This window comes from Aquarana catesbeiana, linkage group LG13, assembly GCF_042186555.1.
Source record: "Aquarana catesbeiana isolate 2022-GZ linkage group LG13, ASM4218655v1, whole genome shotgun sequence".
NCBI lineage: Eukaryota > Metazoa > Chordata > Amphibia > Anura > Ranidae > Aquarana > Aquarana catesbeiana.
Genome location: NC_133336.1, coordinates 146,816,663 through 146,830,552, shown reverse-complemented (window position 1 = coordinate 146,830,552; position 13,890 = coordinate 146,816,663). Strand labels below are relative to the sequence as shown.

General features: G+C 43.6%; 1 protein-coding gene across 4 annotated transcripts in view; it reads left to right on the top strand.

Annotated features, from left to right (window-relative positions):
• Window positions 1-13,890, top strand: part of NUSAP1 (nucleolar and spindle associated protein 1) — a 609,977-nt gene that overhangs the window by 543,477 nt on the left and 52,610 nt on the right. For all 4 annotated transcript variants that reach the window (XM_073608869.1, XM_073608871.1, XM_073608868.1 and 1 more), the window contains one exon: window positions 2,774-2,876. In XM_073608869.1, the coding sequence (XP_073464970.1) occupies window positions 2,774-2,876 (103 nt within the window). The remainder of the gene's footprint in view (window positions 1-2,773; window positions 2,877-13,890) is intronic.

Below are 13,890 nucleotides of genomic sequence, written 5' to 3'. Positions count from 1 at the left end.
GGTCAGATTTGTCCGCCGCAATGTCGCAGTCCCGCTAAAAATCGCAGATCGCCTCCATTACCAGTAAAAACAATAAAAAAAAAATAAAAGTGCCTAAATCTATTCCCGGTTTTGTAGACGCTATAACTTTTGGGAAAACCAATCAATATACGCTTACACTATACACAATCAATTTTAATATGGCCTTCTCCCTGGCCTCAGTGGGCTGTTGTTCCTTAGAGTCAATTTTCTATAGTGAAACACTTAAAAGAGCAGTGCAAATAGTTTACTGTGGTGGTGCACTGACTGGACCCCGCTGGGTTTTTTTTTTTCTTTTTTTTTGCAATATAAGCGAAGATTTTGAAAAAAAAAAAAAAACACTTTTTTTTTTTTTTTTTTCCCTATTGTAAAATTTGGCAAATAAGTAATTTTTCTTCATAAATTTGGGCCAACATTTATACTGCTACATATCTTTGGTAAAAATAACCCAAATTAGTGGCTATAATTTAGTCTGTGTGAAAGTTATAGGGCCGGGGTAGGAAATAATTTTATACCCCGGTAATTAGGATGCTATTTATTGCACGTAAATTGATAGCAATGAAATGGATATCCCCTCAAAGCCCAATATATGAGGAATGGCGGATACAGGTAAATGGCGCATTGCTAAAGGAATGGCAGGTATATAAGCATAGGCAAGGCTTTTTTTCTCAGAAAATAGGTGCAGGAACGCAATCGCGACCCCCTCCTTCCAGTGGTGCATTACGTGCAGAGTTCCGGGTTGCGTTTGGTACATAGTACTGAGTTTAGGGGTTTGCCATGTACAGAGTACCGGGGTGCACTTGGTACATAGTACAAAGTTTAGAGATGCACTATATGCAGAGTTCCGGGGTGCGCTTGGTACATAGTACAGAGTTTAAAGGTTCGCTATGTGCAGACTTTCGGGGTGCACTTGGTACATAGTACAAAGTTTAGGGATGCACTACATGCAGAGTTCCGGGCTGCGCATGGTACATAGTACAGAGTTTAAGGATGCACTACATGCAGAGTTCGGGGGTGTGCTATGTACAGAGTGCAGAGTTTAGGCTTGGTCCACAGCTGCTTACCTCTGCATCCCACATCTCGCTTTCACCCCTCATCAGCTCTGACCTCTGCATGCAACTCTCCCCTCACTTCACCCATATTCCACCCTCCCCTCTTAAAAGATCCACAATCTTCCACATAACTTACTTTTGTTGCTGAATTAAGCTGAAGCACCCAGCTGGCACTAGTACCTCCCCGCACATTGTAGGTGACTCCTCCTCTCACACTTGCAAGGAGATCATCTAGTGGGGGTGTCGGCATCCGCAATGCACCCCAGGCACCTGCATCTCCCTTGTTATCATCCTGCTCCCAGTGGGAGATGCTCAGGAGATCAGATCTGTGGGAGCCATTAGGAGACAAACCATCACTGGTAAACACAGAAGCCAGACTTCTGTGTTTACAAGCGATAGTGATGAGCAGGGAGCAAAGGGCCTGAGCCAGAAGCCCTGAGAATAGGGGTTTGGTAAATAAATTCAGTGTAATGTGGGAACCATGGCTGACGTTACCAGGTTTGACACCATTTATTTTGCGATCAGATGGAAGTATAAGGGTTAATAGACTATTTAATAGCTACAGAATAGTTAAGGTATGATAGCTCAAGAAGGTAGGATGGTGTGGGGGGGGGCTCTTGGATGGGAGGGGTGGAGAAGAGGGAGAGAGAATTTTTATATATATATATATAAATTAGATTTTATTTTGTTCTTTGTTTCCCTTTTTTTCTTTTTCTTTTTTTCATGTATAGAATGTAATATGTTATTGACTGTATTCTGGAATTTCTTTTTCCATGTGTGTTTCACAATGTGATTGTAATGGAGAAGAACATTAATAGCAGATTTTTTTTTTTTTTTTTAAAAAGAGGGAATTGTCTATATTTTTGTCCTAATGGACTGTTTTTTTATATATTGTATTTGTATGCAAATCATTTTTTTTTTTTTTAAACAAACCTTGTAATGTCCTTCGGTACAAAGAAAATCCTGCTGCCTCACACTTTCCAAATTTTCTCCTACTATGACAAATTTCTTAAAATCTACAGTCTGTTAGAGCCCTTTCACACCGAGCCGCCCATAGCGTCGGCAGTAAAACGCAGCTATTTTTAGCAGCGCATTTCGGCCGCTAGCGGGGCGATTTTACCCCCACGAGCGGCCGAGAAAGGGTTAAAACCGCCCGCAATGCGCCGCAATAGCGTCGTTTTGCTGGCGGTATCCCATCGCTGCCCCATTGATTTCAATGGGGAGCAGCGGTGGAGGAGCGACAAACACACCGCTCCTTCACAGCTTCAAAGAAGCTGCTGACAGGACTTTTCCTGACGTCCTGCCAGCGCAGCGCTCCAGTGTGAAAGCCCTCGGGCTTTCACACTGGAGACAATGCTGCAGCTGTTTGAGGGCGGATTGCAGGCGCTATTTTTAACGCTATAGCACCTGCAAAACGCCCTTGGTGTGAAAGGGGTCTTACTTATAAAAATAATCCAGGTATTGCCGTTTATCAAAGCATTTTTCTTTAGAACTGTCTATATGTGTAGACTCAGTATCCAATCTGATTCAAACCTGAACAGAAGAAATGACAATTTAAGACTAAAAGTATGTTTTGGCAGGGATCATATTTATGGCGGGGCTTGGATAAATAAGGCCCACTTTCATGAACACCATCCAGTGTTTTGTCTAAATTAAAATGTTACGAATAAACCAAACTTTTCTATATGTTCTACATTTCACAGGTAAATTGAAACCTTGGAGACAAGCCACAGAGAAGTATGCTGGCACCAGGAGTACTGTATCAGCCATGAGGGATAGTTTCAAGCAGCCTATACTTCCAACACAGTAAGTACTAACATAAAGTGTGTGAGGGGTACAGGCACAACCAATATTGGCAGCAGTAAAGCATGCACGAGACGGCCAGGAAAAGTCCAAGTTGTTTTATATTGTCTGTGTCTTGCACGTGGGCTGGGCTTCGGGGCATCTCATCTCGGCGAGGAAGATGTTGTCATCTGCTCGGGCTCTGTTCACTCGTCCAATCAGGCAACAGTAGCACCTCATCACGACATATAGAAGGAATAGAAACAAACACAACATGAGTATATACACCCCTACTTCCTTCAACCATGATCCGGTGAAAAATAAAAAAATCCCCAAAGATTCCCAGACCCTTAAAAGGATTCCAACCTTCACTAGCGATAGCTATGGCTTTGCCTTGCAGAGATCTAACCTTATCCATATGGGCCTGAACTTTGTCACTAGTATTTTCGAACCAGGTAAAACAATATTTACCTAAGGATTCACAGAAACCCCCCTTGGATGCCAACAGATAATCATGGGCCATCTTTTAATGGAAGGGTCTTGATCTGCTGTTGTTCCTGTGGGATCTTCGTTGCAGCTTCAACAGTTTCATTGAACATCCCATCCAAAATGGATGAGAAATTGTTCAATCGTTCATAAGCTCAAGCCCCCACCCTGTACAAGCAGGAAACCATGCTCAGACCTGGTTGGGGTTGTAAACAATTCCCTTCTAGCTCTTCCTGCCATTTTTGCCTTCTCTAGCACCATCAGATCCTCGCGATCGGCCTTGACATAAGATGCTGGGACGAGTTTCACCACGACGCATGAACCTCTTGCATTAGGGGGAAATGCCTTATGAGCTGTAAAACCGCAAAAGTACCAAACTAAAGTTGAAGCACACTTGTGGGCTACCTAGTTGTCCCGTTACCCAAACTGGCAAGAACCAGAGCTATTATTAAAACTATACCAAATTTTACCTTCTAGAAATGTATTGTTAAGTTCTATTGACAAGTGTCTTGAGTTTTTACTCGTTTTTCAAAATTCTTCATGCCAAAATGAACATCATATATGGCATGTACTGCTATCATCGCTGGGGTGCTAAAGCTCAGTGGAGATTTAGACTAGACCCTCAATTTGTCCTGCTTGCTTTCTTAGCTAGTTGAAGGTGCTCCTTTTTTTTTTTTTTTTTTTATAAATTCTGTTTATTGGTTTTTAAGACAAATAATACAACATTTGGACGTGCCAGCTAGGACACTGTCCATGGTAGGTCAACATGACCTCATACTTATCTAACAACGACCTACTGTCTAAAATACACCCCACTCTCCCCCCACCCACGAACCACAGCTCGACAAGAGAACAGGATCTTTAGTTTTCCATCAAAAAACTAAAGGATATGTTTGTGAAAATGTTGATATAGCAATGACCTCAGCAGATGTGCCCCTAGTAATATACATTATAATATATGAAACCTCCAGAAGACGTAATTTGTCCAATTATAGCATCCTCATTCAGTACACCTCTTCCACTGTCCCACCGTGTTGCTGGAATTAAACCACGATTGCCACACCTTATCAAATTTTTTCATACAACCTCTGGCCTTATATGTAGCTTTGTAGTAAGGTAGCATGAAGTTCACTTGGCCCTTCCAGGAGGAGATACTCGGTGCCTCTGGCCTTTTCCAAGCCAACAGAATAGCCTTTCTTCCGTAGAAGAGCAATACGTTTAGCATCTTTCGCATGGCCCGTGTGGGTACTACATCATCCACTAGTCCAAGCAGACAAACCCTGACAGTCATTGGGATCGGCACTGATATTAAATCTGCAATACAGGTCGTAATATCAATCCATAATCTTTGAATATGGGGGCAGTGCCAGAAAATGTGGTCAGCATCTGCAGGTGAGTGAGAGCATCTCCAACACTCTGCCGAGGTTGTAGAGAAGATCTTGTTCAGTCTAGCTGGGGTATAATAACTTCTATGCAAAAACTTGAACTGGATCAACCTGTCCCTTGCAGACACCAGATGTTTAAATGGCTGGGTCCATAGATCGTCCCAATCCTCCCCCTGCACATCCAGGAACTCCACCTCCCATCTCTCCCTGCATCTGGTGATCGCCAGTGGGGTTACCTTAAACAATTCTTTATAAGTGCTCGAGAGAGGCTTGACCAAATTCCTATCTGTCAACAACGTTTCAAGAGATGAGGGCAGGGACTCCACCCTCATCTCTCGAAACTGCACCTGGAAGGCGTGTCGAACCTGCAGAAACCTAAACAGATACGAATTGGGAAGATCATGTCTCGAATTGTAGCTGGAAAAAGGTTAATAGCTCACCATAAGATGTTATATCTTTTAATGTCTTGATTCCTTTAACTGCCCAAATCATAGGATCTGTTAAGTTTTTTCTACCTCCAAATTGAGGTAGAGCCGGGTTCATCCAAATAGGGGTTGAAGGTGACCCCCCCCCCCCCCCCCATAACTAGGGCATTCCAATTTCACTGCTGTCTCCCAGGCCTTAATAGTGGCTTTCATTGTTAGCGTCAGAGGCAGCTCTGACCTGGAGCCCCTAAACAAGGCAAATCGCAGACTATAATATGACCCCAGGTGTGCCGCCTCCAACACTGTAGCTGCATCTCCATCCTCAGCTATCAACCACCTATAAGCAAAAACTATTTGCCCCGCTATATAATATTTTTGCCAGTCAGGAAATGCCAAGCCCCCTTGACCCCCAGGTTCCTGCAGTACCTTAAGCCCTATTCTTGGAGACCTGGGAGCCCAGATAAAAGATGAGATGATGCTGTCCAACTTCCGAAATTATGATCTCGGAATCCAGACAGGTGCATGTCTCAGGAAGTATAGGATAACGGAGAAATTTTACTTTTAACAAACTGATGTGACCTATTAGGGGACAACGGGAGTTTTGTCCATGTTTGGACCTTTTGTTTTAATAATGTTATCAGTGGTAGCAAATTAAGGGGTATGTAATCCTGAACATTCGCTGTAATCTGTACTCCCAGGTATTTGATGGACGTGACCCACTGCAATGGCAGATTAGGATCTGCCCCTGCCCTGGCCCCTCAATCTATTGGCAAAATGGAGGACTTACCCCAATTTACTTTTAATCTTGAGAAGGTTGCAAAGTGATCAATGATTCCTAGAGCTGCTCCCAAGGAGTCCCCGGGTCGTCAAGGAACAATAACATATCGTCTGCGTATAGAGCCAGGGACTCCTCTATTGAGCCCACCCATATGGATCTTATTGCTGGGGAGGACCTAAGTGCAACCGCCAGAGGCTCCAGAGCAAGGGCAAACAAGAAAGGGGATAGCGGGCAGCCCTGCCTAGTTCCCCTACCCACTTCAAAAAAATGCAAAGTGGATGGTCCCAATCGGACCGCCGCTTTCGGATGTCTATATAGCATGGCTACCCATTTTCTGAAGTGTGGGCGAAATCCCATAATCTCCAAGACCTTGAACATAAACAGCCAGTCTACAGAGTCAAAGGCCTTTTCAAAATCAATAGAGACCACTACTCTAGTGCTGGAAGCCCTCGACTGAATTTGTAAGTGGGTGAATAGTCTCCTTAAGTTGGTGTCAGTCGACTTCCCCGGCATAAAACCTGTTTGATCTATGTTGACAATAGAGGGGAGTACTGCCGCCAATCTGAGGGCCAATATCTTTGTCAAAATTTTTAAGTCTGTGTTTAACATAGCTATTGGCTGGTACGATGCACACTCCTTTGGGTCTTTCCCTGGTATTAATAGAAGAACCATATAGGCCTCCAGCATAGAGTCAGGCAACGTGTCATGTTCATGGCAATATTCCAAGAGTAAATTAATTCTAGGGGCCAAGACTTCAACATTAGCCTTATAGAAGTCGGCTGGAAACCCATCCGGTCCAAGGGCCTTGTTCTGGGGGAATGTAAATATTGCCTTCTCAATTTCCTTGGTCGTCATTTTAGCCTCTAAATTAATCATGTCAGTTTCTGAGAGTTTTGGTATTGATAGGTCACCTAAAAGGGAGTCTAAGTCTTCGGGGCCATAAGACCCTTCTTGGGGAGTAGAGAGAAGAGTAAAACCTGACAAATTCCTACATAATACGCCCTGGTTCACTAATCAAAATTCCCCCCTGGTCTTTGATGACTGGAATGCTGGTAAGCGGATGATAATCAGCAACCAATATGGACAAAAGTTTTTCGTTCTTATCTCCCTCCACAAAGACTGTCTGAGCCCTTTTTGCCATGTCTGCGCGGGCTTGACCCATGAAATGTATGGATAGGGAACGTCTCGCTTCCAGCAAGGCGTCATACGAGGCCCCCGAAGAGGACTCTGCATGAGCCCTGGCACTTTCCCTTTCCCGCTGTTGTAAAAGCTCAGTCTCTTCCCTATCCTGTTTGTGTGCTGTTTTAATGGCAGAGATATATTCCCCCCTTGTCACTGCCTTAAGGGCATCCCATACAATGTGAGGGTCCGCTGTATCGGCATTGGAGGACCAATACAACTGTATGGCCTCAGCCATCTGGACAGAAACTTGCTCATTTTGTAGCCATCCGGGCGAGAGTCGCCAACTTCCTCCCTTTGCTCCCGAGACGAAAGTCAGAGTGACTGCAAGGGGGTTGTGATCAGTCAGACCACCGGCCAAATATGTTATAGCCTTCACATAGGGTAGTAAGAGATTATTCCAGAAGGCTAGATCTATCCTGGCAGAAGACCCGTGGGCCGTTGACACATGCGAGAAGCATCTACCAGTTAAGTGCTTCCAGCGCCACAGCTCTGTAAGATCCGCCACAGACCTCCAGCCATTCAGATCAGCGGAACCCCCCCCCCCCAGCCGAGTTGGAGGTGTCCAACACCGCATCAAGAACAGCATTGAAATCCCCCAACACAACCACAAGGAGGTGAGCATATGGTGCGATTTTAGTCAAGAGATCATATAATATCTTAGCCTGAAAGGGGGGAGGCACATAAATATTTACCAACATGATAGTTTTATGAGTAAACACTTGATGAATCGTGCAGGGTAGAGTTCTACAAATTAGGATAGAGACTCCTCTAGCAAACGTGGAGTATGTTGAATGTATGGCCTTTTGAATCCATGGTTTACGTAGAGAAAGGATTCTACTGCCATCTAGGTATATTAAATATTAAGGCCCTCTTAAGTTTGTGATTAAAGCCTCAAACATTCCAAGACACAATCCTAATATCATCCACCATTACGACTTCTACTGTTAAACATAAACCAGAGAACCATCTGTAAAGGGGGGTTGACCCCAGATATAGTACATATCATATCTGCAAGGAAAACAAAGTTAAAACATGAACCCCTAGGTCGAGCTGTGGCTCTAGAACATCCCACACTTGCTTTTATACCAGAAACAAACAAACCCAGTCGGGCATATTGCTTAATCCCTGAACCAAAAAAAAAAAATTGCGGTAAATTCCCGCCGCAGCAATTGAACGTTCGGCAGTTCCTTTAATAGTCCATATCACCTCCACATGCTCCAACAAGAAATAGTGGAGTTACTTATGATAGTGAAAAGTGCTGCGCATATGAAAACCTCAGGGGAGGTGTAGACAGAGAAGAAAAACCATATATTAAAAAAAAAAAAAACACCATAACCATGGTCTGCATTACCGGGGGGAAGGTGGCATCCCTTCATAGAATTTAGAGTCTGCATAACCGAGTCTGAACACATGGAGGGTATCAATGATGTAAGATACTTATAGTAAAAATACTGGAGGATGGGCGTTAGCCATGTCCTTAGACAACTTCACTGCCCGACCATCTCCCTGAAAGGACAGTATGAGGTGCAAGGAGTCAGGAGCCCTCAGGCTACTGCTTTTTAGGGGTTAGAAGTAACAGTCCCCCAACACACGCATGGCTGAGTGATCGACATATTGAGAACCCGTAGCTTGATGAGCATGATCAGGGTGAAAGAAAAGAGATAAAAACAAAATATGCAATAGAACATACCCGCTTCAGTTGCAGGTCGGCATGTCGTTCACAGGGCATTAGAGTTCTTTATCTATCCATTCACAGGCTTCTTCTGGGTGCTCAAAAAATTTTACCGATCCTTTGTGTTGGACTCTGAGCTTGCTAGGGTACAGCATACTATATTTGACCTCCTTCTCTCTCAGGAATCTTCGGACCTCAGTAAACGATCGTTGTTTCTGTTGTGTCGCTACCAAGAAGTCTGGAAACAGCATTACCCGTGCATTGTCGTGTCGTAGCTCTTACAATTTTCTGGCCTGGGTCAAGATCATGTCTCAGTCACGGAAATTCAAGAAGCGATCCAGGAACGGTCAAGGAAAGGCACCTGGGGGTCTGCTGCCAGTAGGGACCCTATGAGCTCACTCAACTACATAAGCAGGAGGCATATCTTGCATGGATAGCAACTATTTGAAAAAGTGCTTGGCAAATTGCAGGCCTGTCTCCTTCAGCCCCCTCGGGGAGGCCCACCACCTGGATGTTATTCCTCCTCTGGTGGTCTTCTGCATCTATAGCCTTGTGTTGTAGAGACCTAACCTGGTCTCTAAGTTCAGCTAGTTGGGCACCATGATCATGAGAGGTGTCTTCTATTTCAGAAACACGTGTCTCCACTGTAGTGAGACGGATCCGAATCTTATCAAAATCATGCCTGATCACGTTGCACTCAGATGAGAGGTGATCTATGCGCCCCATGAGTTCTGCTTTACTAGCACTGATTGCCTCCAAGATCGGCCTGGTGATTGCCTCAGTGTCTACTGCAGGAGCCTGTTCAGTTGCTGAAGCATTCCCCCCTGTCTCCTTAGCCTGTGCTATCTTATTAGCTGCCGTTTTGGCACGCTGTTCCTTCGGCGGTGAAGACAAGATGGCGGGGGCGGGGCCAGGCGCCGTATCCTTAATGGAGTGGGTCTGTCGCTGATCCGATAGTGCCTTTGCAGACTTCTTTGAAGCTGATGAAGGCATCGCTGAGCTCAGCGGTCTCTCCCCTGTCTGATAGGAAGCTTTGTAAGCCGGTGCAAATACTCCAATAACACGGAGATTAAGCAGTAGTAACGGAGCTGTGGAGGAAGGTGTGCTGCCTCGATCACATCCGGCCGGAAGTCTGAGGTGCTCTTTTAACAATAGGTTAGGATGCTTTTCATCGTTACCCTTGCTAGAATACACTAAACCTAAAAATATAAAGATACTCCTCGTTCTTTGGTGTGGTTGAGCAGCTTCTTGCAGTGGTTGGTGTTGATCCAGTTGTCTCATCCCTCGAGCTTCTTTACAATGACCCAGTCACCTGGTTGGAAAGAATGTAAACTGGTTATTGTGTCCACAATCCAGGAGGGACTCATGAACCCTGTGGTGGACCTTTTGAAGTTCACGTTACAGTGACTGCACCCACCCCATCAGCTGAGAATGTAAGCGACAGCTGCTGAGGAAAGTACAACCCTGTTTTTGGTTGACCTCCAAACAAACCTCATATGAAGATAAAACAGATTTGGGAACTCAATGAACCCTTTTGCACCGACTGTGGTCACTGCATAACCTGTGTGTGGCTTACCATCTGGGGTGTAATACCTGGAACCATTGACAAAAAGGTTCTTAGCATCTGGGATGGGAGCCTCCTTCTCCAGACTGCTGGTTGCTGATACAAATTCCATCAAAGTAAGACAGTCGTGTAACATGTCACCCTACTAGTTCACAAACTTGGTTAGAATTAGCGAGGTTAGTATTATTAGTTTGAAAATTGTCATTCTTACCATTATCCTCCCCATTTTCTTCCTCATTGCAAACAGGAGGAAGAGACGCAGGGTTTAGAATGGTGCAGAAAACAAAAGAAACAATGAAACAACAGCCTATTATACCTTTACATTCTCTTAGGCATGTGTGTTTATGCATGTCTACAGCTATAACCTGAAAGATACTTATAAATAAGAGTTATTACTTTATCCTTCATCTTAAACCTGCAAAGAAAGGCAAATATATACAACATTCCTGTACATTGGTAAATTGTCACTGACATTTCTCAAAACTGACAACAAAACCCTCTAACTCTTAATTTCACATTTCTACAAAAATACAATGACCGCAGTGGGTTCATATTGCTACATACATCAATGAGAAGACTAAAACACGAGACAAACATTTAGATACAAATGTGAGCGAGATATTTCATAGTTTCCAAAATAAAAAAACAACCAGACGGAATGCTACCTTCACTCTTTGAGCATTAAAAAAATTACAATGGAAAAAGCACGAGAGCAGCTCTCAAACCTTGCATGGGCCAGCCACACAAAGTTGAAAAACAGGCGTGAGAATTTTAACCACACAAGCATGTACATCCAACCCACTCATTACAGATTTCTGAAGCCACAGCTGAGCTACTTCCAAGGTATTTTTATTCTGGAGTCTCGTACCTCCAGACATCGAAAGCACTTTCCAAAGGAGTACACCTTACTGTACCCTCTGACCATATATGCAAATCTTTGAGGGGTCTAATGCAGCTGTCTGACTGGGGTGCCTGGTTCCCACCCCTGCATGGACGGCCCATTGCCCATACGATTTGAATCCGTTTGTTTTATTTGGCAGACTCTGTGTCCAGAGAACCCTGCCCTTTACTTTCGGGGCAGTTATTGGTTTGCGCCTTCATCACTATAACCGCCCCTACTGGAATTAAGATTTATTATACACAGCCTCACCGGGGCTGCTAGAAACTACTCCTCACGTTTATGCTAATACAATCACACACCGGAATTCCGACTATTATACACGGCCTGACCGGTCTCACGATATGCAGCCCTATAAACGTGTTTGTCAGACAACTACAAAGCACCATGAAATCCTCCACTATTCAAAACAATATTATGGTTTCTATCTGTATCTAGATGTTACAATAACAATTTGGATGCCTCCTGTTTACTCATTGAAAAACAGTATAAAACTCCACAAAACAACTGGAATTACATTTAAAAACCAAAGTGATTTCCATCGTCCTTCCAAACACAAGTCCCTTTATGTCCACATGTTTGTTTCAAAAGACCCCAAACCCCTTCCACCAATTTCCTGTTGCTACATTACATCCTGCAAAGAACTTCCTATTCTCTGCTGTAGCTCTAAAAACCTATCCAACTGGTTTATTTACATATCAATGGACAGGAAGGGGAGGGGGCAGGGAATCCTGACTTCCTTGGACTTCATATTAGGTCTATTACACAAAAAAATAGCTATGGCTACCCCCTCTGGACTTTATAACATCATATAGGAAACTTCAACATCTCTAAAAGATCTCAACCGAGATTTCTTCACTATAAAACCAAAATTTCTCCCCACAAAAACTGACTACACAATTGAGACACCAAATGAACACTTAACCATAGACAAACACTTTAGGCTACATCAACTAGGGCCCATAGGAGGACTAAAACACAGGCTATCCACCCAAACAATATATCTAAAAATGGCAAAGTTACATAAAACACAAAATAACACGGCTTAGACATACTCTCCTGTTCCCAATACAAGCAATACTTGGCTCTGAAAGTTGGAAGGTCAACAGATACACAGGACCATCAGCAATACTGGTTGCATGCTTGATTTTTTTCATCTCAAAACAATAGAGCTCCCCCATTCGATTGCCCAGAATCCTGTGTCCAAGAGACCACATGGCGTAGCCCTGTCAACAAACAGCTCCTATTGTGAGTGATGTTTCAGCAATGCATGGCCACCCTTTCCCCCTCAGCCACATGGCCACTTGAATATGCGGTAGCCATTTTCAAAACACTTCCTACAAAATCATTTCAAAACTACTTCAAACCAACTATTTAAAAACGACTTCAAAGTCCACCAAACCGCCGGTGGGTGTAAGTTATTATTACACATTTGTGGGGACATGTCATGAATCAGTTTAACAATATACACAACTGATGCAATCTACTTGTTGGTCCCATACATAGGTAATAATCACAATTCATACATTTCTGCCCAAACATTACACAATATAAAGTTACTTATCAGCCTGCTCAGTCACACATACAGCATACACTTATCAGCCTGCTCAGTCATAAGCATACACTTTAAGTTTGTATTAAATGGAACCTATAGGAGGATTTAATTATAGGTACCCTCCCAATTAATAGATCTACTTACAATGACAAAAATATAACCTAGAATTAAAGTCCGCCATTATACAGAAAGAGACAAAAAAACAAAAGGTTCTTTTGCCTAGCAGAACTTGCCTCATACAGCGGACAGAGAAATCAAGATCCCAAACACAGAACAGCAAAAATGTTCAAAAAATTCAAGTATGGTTGTCTTACCATGGGCCGGCCTTTGCTGGTCTAGTTCTAGATCCCTTTTCCCCCTCCAGGTCCACTGGATAAGAAGGTTCTGTTGGCTCCGAAATTCCTGGCCCGCCAATCTGTAGTGGAATATTTTATTAGCTTCTCTTTATAGGCAAATAATTCAGCAAATAAGCACAGTCATAACTCTCTTGTATAATGCAGTGAAAGCGCACTTGTATATCTCCAAGTTTTTTTTGATTGAAAATGTATACTTTATTTTGCAAGAAAATATACAAAAAACAAATACTTAAACAGGGTACATTCTGTACTGCGACGCAGCGCATAAATACACTACATAACAATACATTGCCAAGCATACAAATAAATTACATTCATCCTGCGGTATGATGCCTAATGTGTTGTGCAGAGTAGTAATACCCCGAAACATCACATCATGCATGACGCCGCATTACCCTGAAAGCAGTACTTAAAAAAACATTTCACAAAAAGTCCAGTTATACAGTCAAATAACATTCAAATGGGCAACGGGTGTGATGGGGGGTGGAGAAGGTGGGGTAGGGGAGGGAGTAAAGAGTTCACATTCCCGAAGCTTTATTTGAACTGCCAAAGGATACACGGGTGGAAGGGGGGGGGGGATGGGGAAATCTTTAGACCTCCTCTTCCTCCTTGAAGTCCATCAAGTGATAGTCTCTGAGCAGACTGTGAACCAGTCTGCGGCAGTCCTCGATGGACATCCTCTCCCGCTGGTGGATGAGGCGCTTTCTGGCGCACCATAAAGCGTCCTTAAAGCAGCA